Source organism: Manihot esculenta, chromosome 3 (genome assembly GCF_001659605.2).
Source record: "Manihot esculenta cultivar AM560-2 chromosome 3, M.esculenta_v8, whole genome shotgun sequence".
Classification (NCBI taxonomy): domain Eukaryota; kingdom Viridiplantae; phylum Streptophyta; class Magnoliopsida; order Malpighiales; family Euphorbiaceae; genus Manihot; species Manihot esculenta.
In genome coordinates this window covers 7,910,193-7,929,174 of record NC_035163.2, presented here as the reverse complement: position 1 = coordinate 7,929,174, position 18,982 = coordinate 7,910,193, and the positions used below count along the sequence as shown (strand labels likewise).

The 18,982-nt window shown below is 39.5% G+C and overlaps 1 protein-coding gene across 1 annotated transcript; it reads left to right on the top strand.

Moving 5' to 3' along the window:
- The first annotated feature begins 16,593 nt into the window (after positions 1 to 16,593).
- On the top strand, positions 16,594 to 18,348 carry LOC110610404 (gibberellin 3-beta-dioxygenase 1). The gene is made up of 2 exons (XM_021750314.2): positions 16,594 to 17,060; positions 17,780 to 18,348. Exons 1-2 carry the CDS (start codon positions 16,594 to 16,596, stop codon positions 18,336 to 18,338), a joined length of 1,026 nt encoding a protein of 341 aa, XP_021606006.2. The 3' UTR covers positions 18,339 to 18,348.
- Positions 18,349 to 18,982: the final 634 nt, after the last annotated feature.

The following is an 18,982-nucleotide window of genomic DNA, read 5'->3' as shown; positions in this document are numbered from 1 at the left end:
GGTGAACCCAGCCATCTGAATGGCTCTACTGTCATCCGCCCCTATCTCATCTGTAATGGTCTTGACCCTCTCCAGGTACACGAACGGGTCATCACCTGTTTTATATTGGGGAGCACCCAACTTCATGTAGTCGGTCATCTTCACCTTGCTCCCTCCAGATGAGCTAGGTTGAGGTATTTGGGTTTCTGGTGCTGCTGGGGGTGGAGGAGGTGCAGCATTCCCTGGGGTAGGGTTTGCTGGATTTGGATAGTATGGTGGAGGTGGGTACATGGGGTACTGTGTGTAGGGTGGGTAGTATGGTGGGTATGGCATCTATGTGGGATAAGGGGTGAAGCTAGGATAATCCGATGTACCTCCCATCGAATATCCAGGATTATGTGGAAAGGGCGGGTACTGTGATGGCTGAACAAATCCCGAGGCCTGAGTGCCTCCTTGGGATTCTCCCATGCCCTCTTCTGACATGCTCATCCCCAAACTGCCATCCCTCCTCTGCTCCACATCCATGTCATCTCCCACATCCTCTGACATGCCTCCCTGAACTGTCCCTCTAACTGATCTGCTCCTTCCCAGATCTAAAGACCTTCTAGGGTCTCTCGCTGCTCTTTCCCTGTTAGACCTGCTAGACATTGCCCTTGGCAATGCTGGAGGACGGGCGCTCATGCCCTCATCCTCAGGTGGCACTCCAGTCAATCTTGCAGATCGACGGGTTCCTCTCATCCTGTTTTCTGAAAAACAGTACACATAGCACAAACATCAGCATCATATGGTTCATGTGGACACACATGAACCCTCATCACATACATCGCATACATAACATATCATTTATGCACATGCATATAATCATGGCATATCACATCATCATGTAAGACAGAACTCCACATCCTATCCTAGTGGACATGATTTTCCTAGTGTGCTTGACCTGCTATAACATCTATGAGCCCGACACTCTAGGTCCGACCATATGAACCTAGGGCTCTGATACCACTCTGTAATGCCCCGGAAATCCGGACCGCTACCGGCGCTAGGATCCAGATCGGCGTAAGGCCGCCGGGACCCGTAGCAAGCCTGACATACAACCTGTATACCTGTATAGTCCCATACATGATCAACAGCATACATAAAACTGTAAACATTTTTCTTTCTTTTCCAAGTTCAACTTGTGCATGCACATAACTATAGACATAAACCTCCACTGGAGCCCTCATCAAATGCTCCCATGGGGTGTCTCATCATTACATAAGGCTTGGACTATCATAAGATCATATCTCATAAACAACTCTATAGATCATGTGTATAAGAGGGACAACTATACATATAGGGTCAAGCACATTTCTAATCCTCAATATCATACATAACATTACATAACTGTTCAATACTTTTACATTACATCAAAACATTTGTCATGTCCACATTCTAACTATTACATAACATCTCTTCAGTACTCTGGCTAACCTTCTGATCTACCCTGTACCTGCGCATCTGGGGTTAGGGGAGAGGGGTGAGCTAGAAAGCCCAGTGAGCAGAATAGAGAAAAAAAACATTATATTAAAGTTTCATGCTCACATGAAATGCAACACATCACAAACAAATCACATAAGGATGGTATTGTCACCTCTAGTCCTCTACAATCCAAAGTGCCGGGACGTAGAATGGGTCAACCGGTCTTTCTCTTACATAACATACATAACATAACATTCCAATATGCCAGGGACGTAGAATGGGTCAACCTGGTCTTTCTCTTATTCTGGCCGGGACGTAGAATGGGTCAACCGGCAAACACACCATACCATGTCTCATCATAACATATCAAGGACTAAAAGATCATTCAATGCCCATCCACATCATCATCAAATATGCAATGCAACATATTCGTGAACTAATGCAAGCAACCTATTATATTCACATGACATTCATGATGCATGGGTCATGCTTAAAAAAAATTCATATTTCATTAATTAAAAATTAGGTTTATTCCACTCACCTCTGGCTAGCTCTGACAATACTCTGAAGCAGCTATCACTGCTGGGGTCCTCGGTTCCTCGGGTCCGAACCTACACAGGTGGACTCAAATGAGGGACCAAACATACTTAAACAAGACTCTAATATACTCCCCAAAAACCCCCTAAAACATCATGAAAAGCCCATAGGAAAACATGCATGAAATGGCTGGACAGGGCACTTTCGGCGGCAGGTTCGGCGGCCGAAAGTCCCAGACAGAGACGAAAGTCAGGCAGGTTCGGCGGCACCTTCGGCGGCCGAAAGTGCCAGACAGAGACGAAAGTCTCTTTTCGGGGGCACCTTCGGCAGCCGAATGCTGCCTCCACAAGAGGGGTTCGGCGGCCGAAACTTCCTTCGGCTGCCGAACCTGGTTTCTGCCAAACGGGCAGAAACTTGGTTCAAATGAACCTCCTGCCTCCCAAAACCATAAATCATGCATATGACTCAACCAAAACATGCATACAAGTTCCTAGGGGCCTCAAACAAACATATACCCCATCTACAACACTCCAAACACACACAATCAAGCCACATTGTTCATTAAAGCATCAAAAACCCATAAGCTCAACATATACCCTAACATGCATTCTACCCCTTAAAACTTCATAAAACTTGTTTAAAACGCATAATAAGGGTGGATCCGAGCTTACCTCTTAAAGAAACGAGAGGGAAGACGATCCTAGCTTGGAGATGAAGAGATTGAGCTCCTTGAACCTCCAAGCACCCAAAACTTGCTCTTTGCTCACAAATCTTTAAAATAGAAGTTAAAACTCGTGAAAACCATGAAAGATCTATGGAAAACACTCAAGATTGAGGGAGGAGCGGCGGAGACCCACCTTGGCCGACAATGGGAGAGAAAAAGCTCGCCCGTGCGGACCAAAGGGACCCTTTTTATATGTGGCTGGCCAGGCCACGTTCGGGGGCCGAATGTGCCTCCACAACTCATGCAAGTTCGGCGGCCGAACATAAGGTTCGGCGGCCGAACCTGGATTTCCCTCTCATGCTTTCGGGGGCCTAACGTGCCTCCTAATCACATGCATGTTCGGCGGCCGAACTCGTCTTTCGGCGGCCGAACCTGGGTTTTCCTCCAAAGATTTTTCATGCAAAAACTCATTAAATTTCATACTTAAAAACATTAAAAGCATGAAAACATTTTATAAAACGTGCTTTTACCCTTCTAGAGGTTTCCGACATCCGAGATTCCACCGGACGGTAGGAATTCCGATACCGGAGTCTAGCCGGGTATTACAACTGCTCCAGAGGTTCAGAGCCTGCAGAGTCAGTCAGTCCAGATAGCCAGAGGTAAGTGGAACTAAACGTATGACTTTTAATTGAACCACAAACTGCTTTTAGCATATCTCATGCATCATGTTTATGCCATAGGTTGATTGCATTAGTATTCACGAATATGTTGCATTGCATCATTATTTGGTGGTGTGAGTGAATGCTGAATGATCCAATAGTCTCAGACAGGAAGTCCAGGAGCCTTTGACTACGCCCTGGCAGGTATAGAGAAGTCCAGGAGCCTTTGACTACGCCCTGGCAGGTATAGTAAAGTCCAGGAGCCTTTGACTACGCCCTGGCACTGGTAAGTACAGAGGTGTTATATACACATATACATATATGACAGGAAGACCAGGTGCTCGATTCTACGCCCTGGCACAGAGTTACTGGGACTATGTGGTGACAGGTTTACTCTTGATGTGGCTTGTCTGTGATATGGTGCATTCCATGAGATCATATTTTACTGAGATGTTTTACTGTTCTACTCACTGGGCTATAGAGCTCATCCCACTCCCTTAACCCCAGTTTTGCAGGTTCAGTGTACAGTGTACAGGGACAGCAGAGTACAGGAAAAGTAAAGAGATCTGTAATAGCTTAGAGTGGACATGTAATATTAAAGAGATGTAATAGTTGTTGCTTGACCTAGTAATGTATGTTTTATACATGATCTGTATATGTATATATGTTTTTCTGTATGTGAAAATCAGGCTTAACAGGTATGAGTTAACCCATCTAGAGCAAGCTCTAGTCAGGGATACAGAGTACAGAGTACATGAGTACAGAGTACAGAGATAGTGCATGCACAGGTTAAGCCTTGGTTCAGAAAAGAGTTTTTATTTTCACAGAAAATGTATGATCATGTATGAGTTGTACAGGTACACAGAGAGTATAGCAGGCTTGCTACGGGTTCTGGCGGCCTTAAGCCGACCTGAATCCTAGCGCCGGTGACGGTCCTTTTTGGGGTCGTTACAGATTGGTATCAGAGCCCTAGGTTCATATGATCGGACCTATAGAGACAGTGTTGGGCTCAGATAGGTTAGAAGTGGTCAAGCACAATAGGAAATCATGTCCACTAGGATAGGGTCTTGAGTCCTATCTGTTATGCTATGCCATGAGTGTTGTATGTGTATGATTGCTATGTGATGTTTATGTGCTAAAGTGGTATGTTATATGTTGTGTTTCCAGAGTAAAGATGCGCGGAACTCGTCGATCAGCTCGATTGACTGGAGTCCCACCAGAGAATGAGAGACCAGCTGCTCGTCCTCCTGCATTGCCAAGGGCAAGGTCTCAGAGATCTAGCAGGGAAGGTACGTCAATAGACCCTAGAAGGTCTGTCGACGAGAGCAGAAGAGGAACAGCTAGGGGAGGAAGATCAGAGGAAATGAGGGAAGCTATGGAGATTGATCAGTCGAGAGATGACAGCATGGGTCTAGGCAGTTTTGAGGAAGGTATGGGAGAGTCACAGGGAGGTGCTCAGACCTCAGGTTTTGGCTATCCAGAGTATCCGATGGGAGGTATGTCGGAGTACTCGAGTTTTGTGCCATATCCTCCTTATATGCCTTATATGCCTTATCCTTACTATCCACCATATCCTATGTATCCCTCTTCCCCTACCCATCCAAGTGCAGCACACCTAGAGCCAAATGAACCAGTACTACCACCAGAACCAGTAGCCCCTGTTGTTGACAGACATGAACCTAGCTCATCTGGAGGTAAAGTCCAAATGACGGAGTACTTGAAATTGGATGCTCCTAAATACAACACGGGAGATGATCCATTTGATTACCTCAGAGCAGTTAGGATGATAACCAGTGAATTGGGAGCAGATGATAGGAGAGCCATTGAGATGGCAGGTTTCACATTAAAATGCAAGAAAGCCAGAGAATGGTTTAAGAATTATGTGGAGCCTAGAATGGACAGCATGTCATGGAGAGAGTTCGCCAATGAGTTTGCAGGGTGGGCTTTTCCTGACAGTTCGAGGGAGATGAAAGTAATTGAATTTGAACAGTTGAGACAGACAGATGAGATGAGTGTGGATGAATTCACAGATAAGTTCCTGGATCTGCTTCAGTACGTGGGTCAAGCCTATGATACTGATCAGAAGAAAGCAAGGAGATATACTATGAGACTGCATCCCAGGTATGCTTCCTTGATTCTTCCAGCAGAAAAGGAGAGTTTCCATGCCATAGTAGATGCAGCCAGGAAAATGGAAGCTAGTGCCAATATTCAGAAACAGTCAAAGGCACAGGCTTCGGGTTCTAAAGCCCCCACTCCAAGCAGTAAAAGATGGGATAGAGCAAAAGGAACAAAGAGTAAGTTCTGGAATAAAGTCAAGTCCGGTCTGGGAATAGGTAGTGGCTCAAGCTCTGGCACAGCTCCAGTCTGCAGACGATGCGGAAAACCACATGGAGGAGTTTGTCGGTTGGGATCTACAGCTTGTTTTCGATGTGGACAGGAAGGGCATATTGCTCGGGATTGTCCGCAGATGACTTTTGCACCATCCCAGCAGATGAGTTCAGGCAGTGTGGTACAGCCAGTTGTACGGCCAGCAGCTCCAGTCATGCCTCAGACTAGTGGCAGAGGTAGAGGGAGAGGGGTAGCCTCTACTTCAACAGCAGGTTCCCGAGGTGGAAATCCGGTAGCCCCAGCACGGATTTTCACAGTGACACAGGAGGAGGCTAACACGTCGAACACAGTGGTGTCAGGTAATCTCATCATTGGGTGTTCAGATGTGTATGCTTTGATGGACCCCGGTGCTTCTCATTCCTTTATTGCTTCGAGAGCCATAGAGAGATTGGGTTTGATCAGTTCTGAGCTAGAGTATCCTCTCTGGGTCAGTGGACCTAGATGTGACCCATCAGTGGCAGTGTCAGTCTGTCGTTTCAGTCCAGTGTTTATCGAGGGTAGATACCTTCCAGCTGACCTTGTGGTTCTAGACTTGATGGATTTTGATGTCATTCTAGGGATGGATTGGTTATCTACATATAGTGCTACGTTGGACTGTCGAGAGAAGCTAGTGAGTCTCAGAGACCAGGATGGGTCAGAGTGTGTCTTCAGAGGAGACAGGAGAGGTACACCCAGAGGTCTGATTTCAGCCCTTCAGGCTCGTCGTTTGCTTAGGAGGGGGTGTCAGGGGTTTCTAGCTCATGTGAGAGAGCTAGACAGTCAGGTGAGGGAGCCAGCCACAGTACCAGTAGTTCGAGAGTTTCTCGATGTGTTCCCAGACGATTTGCCAGGACTACCACCTGATAGGGAGATAGGGTTTGAAATATAATTACTGCCAGGTACCAGACCTATCTCTATTCCTCCCTACAGGATGGCGCCAGCTGAATTAACAGAGTTGAAAGAACAGTTGTAGGACTTGGTAGATAAGGGTTTCATCCGCCCTAGTACCTCACCTTGGGGTGCTCTAGTGCTCTTTGTTAGAAAGAAGGATGGATCCCTCAGACTTTGTATCGACTACAGACAGTTGAACAAGGTCACTATCAAGAATAGGTATCCCTTACCTCGGATTGATGATCTATTTGACCAGCTAGCTGGAGCAGGTTGTTTCTCGAAAATAGATCTGAGATCTGGGTATCATCAGTTGAGAGTCAGAGAGGCAGATGTGCCTAAGACAGCTTTCCGGACCAGGTATGGGCATTATGAGTTCTTAGTGATGCCGTTCGGGTTGACTAACGCCCCTGCAGCATTTATGGATCTCATGAACAGGGTATTCAGTGAGTTTCTGGATCACTTTGTCATTGTGTTTATCGATGATATCTTAGTGTATTCCAGAGATGTAGAGGAGCATGCCCAGCATCTGAGGATCGTTCTGCAGACACTGAGAGATCATGGTTTATATGCCAAGTTCTCGAAGTGTGAGTTTTGGTTACGGAGCATTGCCTTCTTGGGACATGTGGTATCAGCAGAGGGTATTGAGGTAGACCCCAAGAAGATAGAGGCTGTAGCTAACTGGCCCAGACCCATGACAGTGACTGAGATTAAAAGCTTTCTGGGACTGGCAGGTTACTACAGGAGGTTCGTTCAGAACTTCTCAAAGATAGCAGCTCCTATGACCAAATTGACTCAGAAGAACCAGAAGTTTATCTGGTCAGACCAGTGTGAAGAGAGCTTTGAGGAGCTCAAGAAGAGATTGACAACAGCACCAGTGTTAGCTCTGCCTGTCAGTAATGAAGAGTTCACAGTGTTCTGTGATGCGTCTCGAGTGGGATTGGGTTGTGTTTTGATGCAGAGTGATAGAGTGATAGCTTATGCTTCTAGACAGTTGAAGAAGCACGAGTTGAATTACCCTACCCATGACCTAGAGATGGCAGCAGTTATCTTTGCACTTAAGATGTGGCGGCATTACCTCTACGGGGTTAAATGCGAGATCTTCACCGATCACAAGAGTTTACAGTACATCTTAAGTCAGAGAGAGCTGAATTTGCGGCAGAGAAGGTGGGTCGAATTGCTCAGTGATTATGATTGTAAAATCCAGTATCATCCGGGTAAGGCGAATGTTGTCGCAGACGCCCTAAGCCGGAAGTCACTAGGCAGTTTATCCCATATAGCAGCAGAGCGGAGACCAGTTGTGATGGAGCTTTATAAGCTCTTTGACGAGGGATTACAGCTAGAGTTGTCTGGTACAGGTGCGTTGATAGCACAGATGAGAGTGACACCTGTGTTTCTGGAGCAGATAGCTCAGAGACAGCATGAGGACCCTGAGTTAATGAAAATTGCCAGGACTGTTCAGTCAGGCAATAGTGTCGAGTTCAGATTTGACAGCAAAGGGATCCTTCGCTATGGGAATCGCCTTTGTGTACCAGATAGGGGCAGTGTGAAGGAAGACATTATGAGGGAAGCTCATAATGCGAGGTATAGTGTTCACCCAGGAGCCACCAAGATGTATCAGGATCTGAAAAGGGTCTATTGGTGGCCAGCCATGAAGAAAGAAGTGGCGCAGTTCGTGACAGCCTGTGAGGTTTGTCAGCGGGTGAAATTAAAGCATCAGAAACCAGCCGGAATGCTTAACCCATTACCGATTCCAGAGTGGAAATGGGAGAACATAGCCATGGATTTTGTAGTGGGTTTACCAGTAGCGTCCAACAGGATAGACTCGATATGGGTGATTGTGGACAGACTCACAAAATCTGCTCATTTTCTTCCAGTACGGAGTAACTATTCTGTGGATAAGTTGGCACAGGTCTATCTGGATGAGATAGTGAGATTACATGGAGTTCCAGTATCTATAGTTTCAGACAGAGGACCTCAGTTTACCTCCCGCTTTTGGCGGAGTCTGCAAAGTGCAATGGGCACGAGATTGGATTTTAGTACTGCTTTCCACCCACAGACTGATGGACAGTCAGAAAGGACCATCCAGACCATAGAGGATATGCTTCGACTATGTGTGTTAGATTTTGGCGGTTCTTGGAGGCAGCATCTACCTTTGGTAGAGTTTGCCTACAATAACAGCCATCATGCGAGCATCGGGATGGCTCCTTATGACGCTTTGTATGGGAGGAAGTGCAGATCCCCTGTTTGCTGGGAAGAGGTAGGAGAGAAGGCTCTTGCAGGGCCAGAGTTAGTAGACATTACCAGTAGAATGGTGCCCATGATCAGAGAGAGAATCAGAACAGCTCAGAGTAGACAGAAAAGTTATGCAGACGTTCGCAGAAAGCAGTTAGAGTTTCAAGAGGGTACGTGGGTTTTGCTGAAAGTGTCTCCAATGAAAGGAGTGGTTCGTTTTGGAAAGAAAGGTAAATTGGCTCCACGGTACATTGGACCCTTTGAGGTATTGCAGAGGATCGGAAATGTGTCGTATAAGCTGGATTTACCTGCTTCTATGGAGAGAATTCACCCGGTATTTCATGTTTCTATGCTACGACAGTTTGTGTCAGATCCGAATCAGGTTCTGAGTGAGCCTGAGGTGGAGATTCATACGGATCTCACCTATATAGAGCAGCCAGTGCGGATTCTAGACACGCAGATCAGACAGCTAAGGAACAAGGAGATTCCGATGGTGAAAGTTCTATGGAACCACCATAATCTAGAAGAGTGCACTTGGGAGACGCGGGAGTCTATGCTCCAGCAGTATCCACATCTGTTTTGAGGTTAGTTTCCTCCTTGTGTTTTGTTTTTGTTGTTTTAGGAACATCCGAGGACGAATATTCTTAAGGAGGGGAGAATGTAATACCCGGCTAGAATCCGGCACCGGAATTTCTGTTGTCTGGTGGAATCCGGGGTGTTGGGATTCTATATTAGGGTAGGAGTTATGTTTTCTCAGTGTTATGATGTGTTTTATGGTTTTACAGTTCGATAGTTTTGAGTTGAAATGAACCAAGGCAGAGGAGCCAAGTTCGGCCGCCGAAGGTAAGTTCGGCCGCCGAAAGTGCCCAATATTCGGCTTCCGAATTCAGGTTCGGCCCCCGAATGATGCATGGTTTTGCATGCGATTCGGCAGCCGAAGCTGAGTTGCTTAGCCAGCAGTTTTGTATTCCTGAGTCAGCATGTTGGACAGGTGTGATCACCAGATCATGTCCAATTTGTTGCCAGAAGTTTGGCCACGTCTCCCCTGGTTTATTTGCTGAGTTTGAGCAGCTCATGCAGAGTGTTTTGCTAGTTCACAAGGTTTTGAATGTTTTGAAGCAAAAAGCTCCGTTTGTGCGAGTTTGAGAGTTTGAGGAGAGTTGGTCCGTTTTCCTTAGTTCAGAGTGTTCAGCTTCTTGTTACAGGAGGTAAGTAATGCTCTTGAACCTGTTTATGTGTTTTCTGAAGGTTTTATGGAAGTTACGGGAGAGAGATGCATGTTTAAGTGAGAAGTAGTGGTTTTGATGAGTTATGCATGTATACATGTTTCTGTGTTATGTTTGATTTGTTGTTTGGGGTTATTAGATCGTTTTGGACCCCTGTGATCATATACGTGAGTATATGTGTGGTGAGGAGTTGGAGGATATATAGTTTGAGTGGTTGAAGGGAAGGAGAAGATGGTTTGCCGTTGAAGCTGAGTTCTGGATGAACTCAGGTTCGGCAACCGAAGGTTCCTTCGGCTGCCGAACCTCTTGCATGGTGGCTTAGGCTGCCACAGCTTGCCCCCGCGAGTTTTGCATGTTCGGCTCTGTTTGGGGGATTCGGCCGCCGAAGGTGCCGCCGAAGGTGTTTGAGTTTCGTCTCTGGAGAGGACTTTCGGCCGCCGAACCTGCCGCCGAAAGTGTCCTGTCCAGCTTTCTTTTGCATGCTTTGCATGGCTAGTTGAGTGAGTTTAAGGGGATTCTTGGGGAAGTTAAGAGAGTTATTTTTACGCTTATTTGGTCCCTCATTTGAGTCCATCTGTATAGGTACAGACCAGAGGAACCAGAGAGAGCAGCAGTGAATACTGCTCCAGAGGTTCAGAGCCTGCAGAGTCAGTCAGTCCAGATAGCCAGAGGTAAGTGGAACTAAACGTATGACTTTTAATTGAACCACAAACTGCTTTTAGCATATCTCATGCATCATGTTTATGCCATAGGTTGATTGCATTAGTATTCACGAATATGTTGCATTGCATCATTATTTGGTGGTGTGAGTGAATGCTGAATGATCCAATAGTCTCAGACAGGAAGTCCAGGAGCCTTTGACTACGCCCTGGCAGGTATAGAGAAGTCCAGGAGCCTTTGACTACGCCCTGGCAGGTATAGTAAAGTCCAGGAGCCTTTGACTACGCCCTGGCACTGGTAAGTACAGAGGTGTTATATACACATATACATATATGACAGGAAGACCAGGTGCTCGATTCTACGCCCTGGCACAGAGTTACTGGGACTATGTGGTGACAGGTTTACTCTTGATGTGGCTTGTCTGTGATATGGTGCATTCCATGAGATCATATTTTACTGAGATGTTTTACTGTTCTACTCACTGGGCTATAGAGCTCATCCCACTCCCTTAACCCCAGTTTTGCAGGTTCAGTGTACAGTGTACAGGGACAGCAGAGTACAGGAAAAGTAAAGAGATCTGTAATAGCTTAGAGTGGACATGTAATATTAAAGAGATGTAATAGTTGTTGCTTGACCTAGTAATGTATGTTTTATACATGATCTGTATATGTATATATGTTTTTCTGTATGTGAAAACCAGGCTTAACAGGTATGAGTTAACCCATCTAGAGCAAGCTCTAGTCAGGGATACAGAGTACAGAGTACATGAGTACAGAGTACAGAGATAGTGCATGCACAGGTTAAGCCTTGGTTCAGAAAAGAGTTTTTATTTTCACAGAAAATGTATGATCATGTATGAGTTGTACAGGTACACAGAGAGTATAGCAGGCTTGCTACGGGTTCTGGCGGCCTTAAGCCGACCTGAATCCTAGCGCCGGTGACGGTCCTTTTTGGGGTCGTTACAGCAAACTCAAAGATTTAATTCAAAAGGCAATTCTCAAATATGAATACAACTCACTGCAATTGATTCAACATAAGTTTAAAGAGTCATCACATCAATAGGGTCATGGAAAGAAAAACTCATCCAACATAGTTCATTAGTTTGAGTAGAGCAAAACAAAAAGAAGAAGGTTGTGATTGTGTGTGTTTTATTGAAAGCATAAACGAACTAAAATGAAATAAATTTCAACACTGTGGCTAATCAATACTGAAAGAAATGCAAAACTGAAAGGAGAAAAGAAAAAATTTTGCAATCTGAAAGCGTTGTGAATTCGCAGAAGAAGAAAGGAAGAAGAAGAAGAAAAGAGAAGAAGAAGAAGAAGGAGAGAGGAAGAGAGATATGTACCCCCACACTTAAATCATGCATTGTCCTCAATGTGTAAGAAACATAAAAGAACAAAGGAAGCTGAATACTCCCCTGAGGTGTGGTGCATGGCGCAATTCACTTAGGCTGAATGAGTGACGAATAGATGTTCGTCTGGGAACTCTTCTTTGATTGGACAAGGTGTAGAGCTAGATGGAAGCCGGCTGAGTTGGTCAGCTACAAGATTTTCTTTCCCTTTCTTGTCTCTTATCTCCAGATCAAACTCTTGTAGTAGAAGGATCCACCGAATGAGTCTCGGTTTTGCTTTAAGAGACTAGTTTTAATCCAAACGGACAGAGAAAATTCAATGGATATTCCCAGTAACAGAACCAAACGATGTGGCTGAAATGAAGCTGTGCCGCAATTGGTCACTCTACAAGAAAGAGAACGTGAGGTGGTTGGCGCCTATGGCAGCCACTCTGACGCTCAAGTTAGTAAACTGAAGACAAGGGCAAATGTAAGGAATTGCTTAGCACTCGAGAGTATTTGTGTAAAAATACGTACATTGGTCTCTATGATCATTAGTTTTTATACTGTAAAAAGATGGAGTTAATTATCGCATCTCCTAAAAGTCCGGTTGATACCAGTTAATTGATATAGATTTATGTGATTATAGGTGTAATGGGAATCTGCTGGATTGTATTTTCTAACAGTAACTTCCCATGGAGTCTCGCCCCATAGTTGAGACCTGAAGTGTCTGCATCTACTTTTCCCTCGGTGGGATCAAATATTTTCTAGTCAGATTCTTGCAGTGTGACTCTGTTTTCTAATGCTAGCACATGACTTATATTAAATGATTATTATGCTATATTATATCATGACCGGAGGTGGCCGAAGAGGATGAAGGCAGAATAGTGATTGAGCTGAAGAAGAGGAAGTCATGATAAATGGATGCAAAGAGAATAAAAAAACAAAATAATTAATTGATAGGCGATGGTGCCATGTTTAAACGGATGAAGTTTTTTTTTTTTTTTTCATGGATTACAACTGCATTGAAGAATACAATATTTATAGCATACATATGAATAAGATAAACATTGATCTATAAGGATCGATAAAAAAATAGCTTGATTCGCTTCCTAATTAGTCTTTTTTCATTTTTAAAATATAAAAAATGTTAAAATTTTGAGTTTGAGTATTTTTAATTAGCGGCGACCATTTGGTTGATTCAGTTTAAAATCGAATCGAATCGGACAAATTGAAAATTGAAATTTTAGTATTTATGAAAACTAAACCGAGTTGATTTTGGATAGAAAGTGAATCGAACTGATCTGATTTGGTTCTATTCGATTTAATCGGTTAGACTTTTTAATGGACATTTTATTTTTTACACCTTATTTTTAATATTCTAAAATTTAATCAAAATATTTCAATTTTGATTATACTCTAATCTCTCTATATTATTAAACACTAATAAATTCAGTTTGATTTTTTTAATTTTTTTTTATTAAAATCAAACCGAGCCAAAATAATTAAATTTTTTAAAATTAAAAATCAAATCAAATCAAAATAAATAAAAAATAAACTAAAATTTTGAATTAATTTGATTCAATTAATTTTTTCAGTTTGAACCGAATATTGCTCACCCATATTTCCTGCAAAATAGACTTTCAAATGCTTTTTAAGCAAAAAAAAAACATTTTATCTTTAAAAAAATAGTTAAATAAACACCTTTTTCTATTAGTAAAAAAAATATATATATGAATTTAAATTTTGAATTTCGGACTTAATATTTGAAATCCAAATTTCAATTTTTAAATTCATCCATCCAAACCCCTTCTCACATATTTTACAGAAAATTCATCCATCTAAATGCCATCTCACATGTGTAAATTTTTTCTTGCAAAATAAATTACTGTCAAACGGATAAATTATTGTCAACTGTGCATTAATATTTCTAAATTGTTTGGATTTAGTTTTTTTTTTTTTTTCACGTCATTCACTCTTTATTCTTACATAACGTTAAACTATTTCATTCTAATGAAGGTATTTGTTTTATTATAAAGAAAAAATAATTGAGATTTCTTAATCTACGTGTAGATAATTCACAGATTACAGGAATGTACTTCATTTTTATAGATAATTTACCTACTTAGGGAATGTAATCAGATTAATTGCTCATGAATTGTTGTCTATTGTGCCTCGGTGCTTCTAAATTTATTTGAATTTTATTGTCCGCCTAATCCAAATTTATATTGAATCGAATTGATCTATTAAAAAAAAAGTAAAGTGCATTCAAAAAATCTGATAAAAATATAAAGATTCATAATAATTTATTGGTTTGACTAATCTGGATTCTCTCTCGAGTTTTTAAAGATACTCCATACGCAGAGTACGAATTCGAGACCTCTAATTAAGAGAGAATGGGTCGCGCCATCCTATCATATCATTAAGAAAGATTTACAATTTAGTACTTGGATATTGCTATTATTAACAAGTCAGTTCTTGCATTTTCAAACGTCCTTATCTTTTCTCTTCTTCAACAAAATAGGCCTTCCGTCTATTTCTACCGTTAAAAATATACTAAAAAACCAAATTACCCCCTTCTTTTCCTCCTCCTCCTCCTCCTCCTTCTTCTTCTTCTTCATCAGTTCTTCCTCTTCTTCTTCTTCTTTTTTTTATTCTTCTTCTCCTTCTTTTTCTTTTTTCTTCTTTCTTCTTTTTTCTTCTTTTTCTTCTTCTTCTCCTTCATCATCATCATCATCATCATCTTCTTCTTCTTTTTCTTTTTCTTCTTTTTTGAGGAGGAGGAGGAAGAGGAGAGACTATTTCGTTGACGGAAAGAAACAATTAGAACGATTTAATAGATGTGAGAAAAGATATGGATTATTTCGTTGATGGAAAAAAAACAATAAGGACGTTTTAATAGATATGAGAAAATATAAAGACATTTTAATAGATTTCTGAAAATGTAGGGAGGGACTATTTTGTTGACGAAAAGAAACGATAAGAACGTTTTAATAGATATGAGAAAAGATAAAGACTATTTCATTGAAGGAAAAAAACGATAAGGATGTTTTAATAGATATAAGAAAAGATAAGAACGTTTTAATAGATTTCTAAAAATGTAGGAATTGAATATCTAAGGACTAAATAAGATATTTTATTTGAGGATAAATTTGAATTTTAAAAATTTTTTCTCTCGTCTTTTATCTATTTTTAACGGAGAAGAGGACGGAATGACTATTTTGTTGACGGAGAGAAAATATAAGGACATTTTAATAGATTTCTGAAAATGTAGGAACCGACTTATTAATAATAGAAATGCTTAGAGACTAAATTGTAAATCTCTCTATTATTAATATAGAAAAAAACAACCAATTTCTTTAAACCACGTGTAATTGACTTATGATATAAGTATTGGATATTACAGAATCTCATATTTTTATAGGAATATAATCCATTTTTGTAGATAATCCTTCTATTTAGAAAATGTAATCCGATTGCTCATGATGAGTTTTACAAAGTAATTAATAACATTGTGCATTAATGTTTCTAAATTTGTATGGATTTAGTAATTTCCTCAAGTCATTCACTCTTTAATCTTATATATATAGTATGAAGTCTTTTTTTCTAATTTCCTATGAAGGTAACTCTTTTTTTATAAAAGAAAAAAATTGTTTCTTTAACTCATACGTAATTACTAATATGATAGGTATGAAAATTAGAGATAATTTTTCCCTATTCATTTTAATTTATTATTAAAATATACAAAATAGATTGTTTTTTAAATGTACGATAATAAAAAAATAATTATTCATTTCATTCCATAATTTTTATTTACTTTAATTTTTCACACATATTAAAAAATATAATTTTTTTAACTTTTTAATTATATTAATTTTAAATATATTAAATTATATTAAAAAAAATTTTAAAGATTTTTTGAAAATAAAATAGAATTATAATAGTTAATTTATATGTATTATATTTTTTAAAAAAATAAATAAAAAAGTAAAAATTATAAAATAGAGAGAATATTTATTATTATATGATGAATTAATTATACTTTTTTTACCGTACGCTCTATAATATATTCAATACAGAAATATATTGTCTGCTTGTTTTTTATGGGAATCTCATAATGATTACTGTGAGATAATTGGATGACTAACATGGTAAGTTGTTTTGGTCTTGCTGTTTGTGAGTTGTCTTTTCCTAAATTCCTGTCTTTTACTATATAAAAATATTTTTTCTTATTAAAAAATTAATAATAAACCAAGCTAGCCAAGATTTTCCTAACATATTAAACCCATTTATATTTGGAAAATTTCCTTACTTGTGGACGATGCATATCCATCTGGTGTCTATAAAAGCAGAAGACAAAACGAGCAGGCTCCTATCCTAACAAACTGTTTGCAATCTGTTCCTTGTTTTATCCCATTTCCTTCTCTTCCAAAATCTTACACAAACATTACTCTGCCCAAACATCACCACCCTCGTCAAAACTCTATCATCTTAATTAACCCTAATCTTGCTTGATTATAATTAATCTACCCAATATCTAATAAACCCTAAACATTTCTCTTTCTTTTTGCTTGCTTGCTATATACCATGAGTACTCTCTCTGAAGTCTACAGACAACATCCTGTCAAAGTCCAGGAGATCACCCCTTTAGACTTTGATTCGATTGGAACTGTGCCTGATTCTCATGCATGGCCTGTTTCTGATGGCTTTGAGTCCAATGACTGGTCATCGATACCCACGATTGACCTCAAGGACTCTAATGCAGCTAAGCTGATAGGTCATGCATGCGAGACATTTGGTGCATTCCAAGTCGTAAACCATGGTATTCCAATAAACGTATTCGAGGAAGTTGAGGCTGAGGCTAGTCGGCTCTTCTCTCTTCCGACGACACAAAAGCTCAAGGCCTTAAGGTCTCCTGGTGGAGCCACTGGATACGGCTTAGCTCGGATATCGCCATTCTTCGATAAGTATATGTGGCATGAAGGATTCACTATCATGGGTTCTCCTATGGATCATGCCAGGCAACTTTGGCCCAGTGATTATCGGAAATTTTGGTATGTTCATGCACGTTGTAAATGGGTAAAGTTCATTTAATTTGCACCCTGCATGCATCTTCAAATCTTTTTATTAGAGGAAAAAAAATAAAAAAACTTACCCAAACAATTGGAATTTTTATACTACAAGACTCAATATATTTATATTTTAAATGTCTGGTGATCGGGTGTAGGTAAGAATTATTTATTATCTGTGATAAATAATAATAATAATAATAATAATAATAATAATAATAATAATAATAATAATAATAATGTGATTCATTTCTATACAAAAAGATAAACCTTTATTTTGCAGGAGAGAAATTTCTTACCTGCGCCAAGGTAATTATTTGTACACAAATTTAATAGAATGTTATGTATTTAAAAATAAATATAGAATTTATCATGATTTAAATTAATCATTTATTTATTGGAGATATGTATATAGGTAGATGCCTATAAAATTAATTACTTAAAAGTAAAATGGAGAAAAAAAAATAAAAGGGATTTCTCAATTTTCGGTTATTTAATTTAAAATATTTATGAAATTGAGGAAAATAGAAAATTTAATATTGACGCATATATATATATATAATGACAAAATCACAAGTTATGGTAAGTAAATAACTCCTTTATTTTAATAAAAATTAAACATTATTTTTTCTTGTTATCTTTAATTTATCCTCATTTCTTAAAATTAATTAAGTTTCTGTTTTCTTCAACGACCATGTAAGCAGTGATGTAATGGAAGATTATCAGAAGAAAGTGGAGGAGCTAGCCGTAACCCTGATGCGTCAAATTCTCAAATACCTAGCCATATCAGAAGAAGAAATGAACTGGATTGGTTCACCTGGAGTTGCCAGCACCGCTCTACAGCTCAACTCGTATCCAGTGTGCCCGGACCCTCGTCGAGCCATGGGTCTAGCTCCTCACACAGACACCTCCCTCCTCACCATACTCCACCAGCGGATCAGCGGCCTTCAAATATTCAAAGAAGGAGTTGGCTGGTCATTTGTACGGCCAACCACCGGGGCACTTGTAGTGAACGTCGGTGATCTCTTACACATCATCTCGAATGCTAGGTTTTCTAGCGTTGTTCATCGTGTGGTAATGAAAGAGGCTAAACAAAGATTCACTGTGGCTTTCTTCTATTCCCCGCCGATTGATTTCAATCTCTGTCCATTGGGTTTGAGTTCTGGCCAAATTCCTATATACCGTTCAGTGTCGGTGTCTGAATACTTTGGCAATAAGGCCAAGAATCTTAACCAAGCACTTGCTTCGATTAGAATTTCGTAGGCAAACTAAAGGGCCATGCGTGTGAAAAATATTTCTAAGTATGCATTTGTTTTCTTTTTCTTTTTTTTTTTTTTTCTTTTGCTAAATTAAAAATAATGATGTATCATCGGTGCTCTGGTCGTTTTTATTACCGTGAAATCGTATCTGAGATCTTAAATTTAAATTTTGAGTATGGAGCATTTTTTAAATTTAAAAAAAAATTTAAAAATTTATTTCATATAATTAATATATATATAATTATTATATTTTATATAAAATTATATTAATAAATTGTTTTATATAATTTTAATTTTTAAAAATAAAATTTGTATATTAATAAATTATTTAAAATTACAATACACAATATATAAAAATTAAAAATATTATAAAAATAATTAAAATAGTTATAATATTTATTATTATATAATAAAAATTATACACATAAATAAAAAAATTATTTTAATTATTATATGTATTTTATAACAAATTAATATTTTTTATATTTATTTTGCTAACATAATAAATTAATATATACTCTTATTTAGTCATTTTACACACCAACAATTATTAAATACTTATACTATATCCGCTGAAATTAAATTAATTATCAATTATCTGATAGTAACGTTATTAATTATATTAAATAATTAAAACGAAAAGGTACT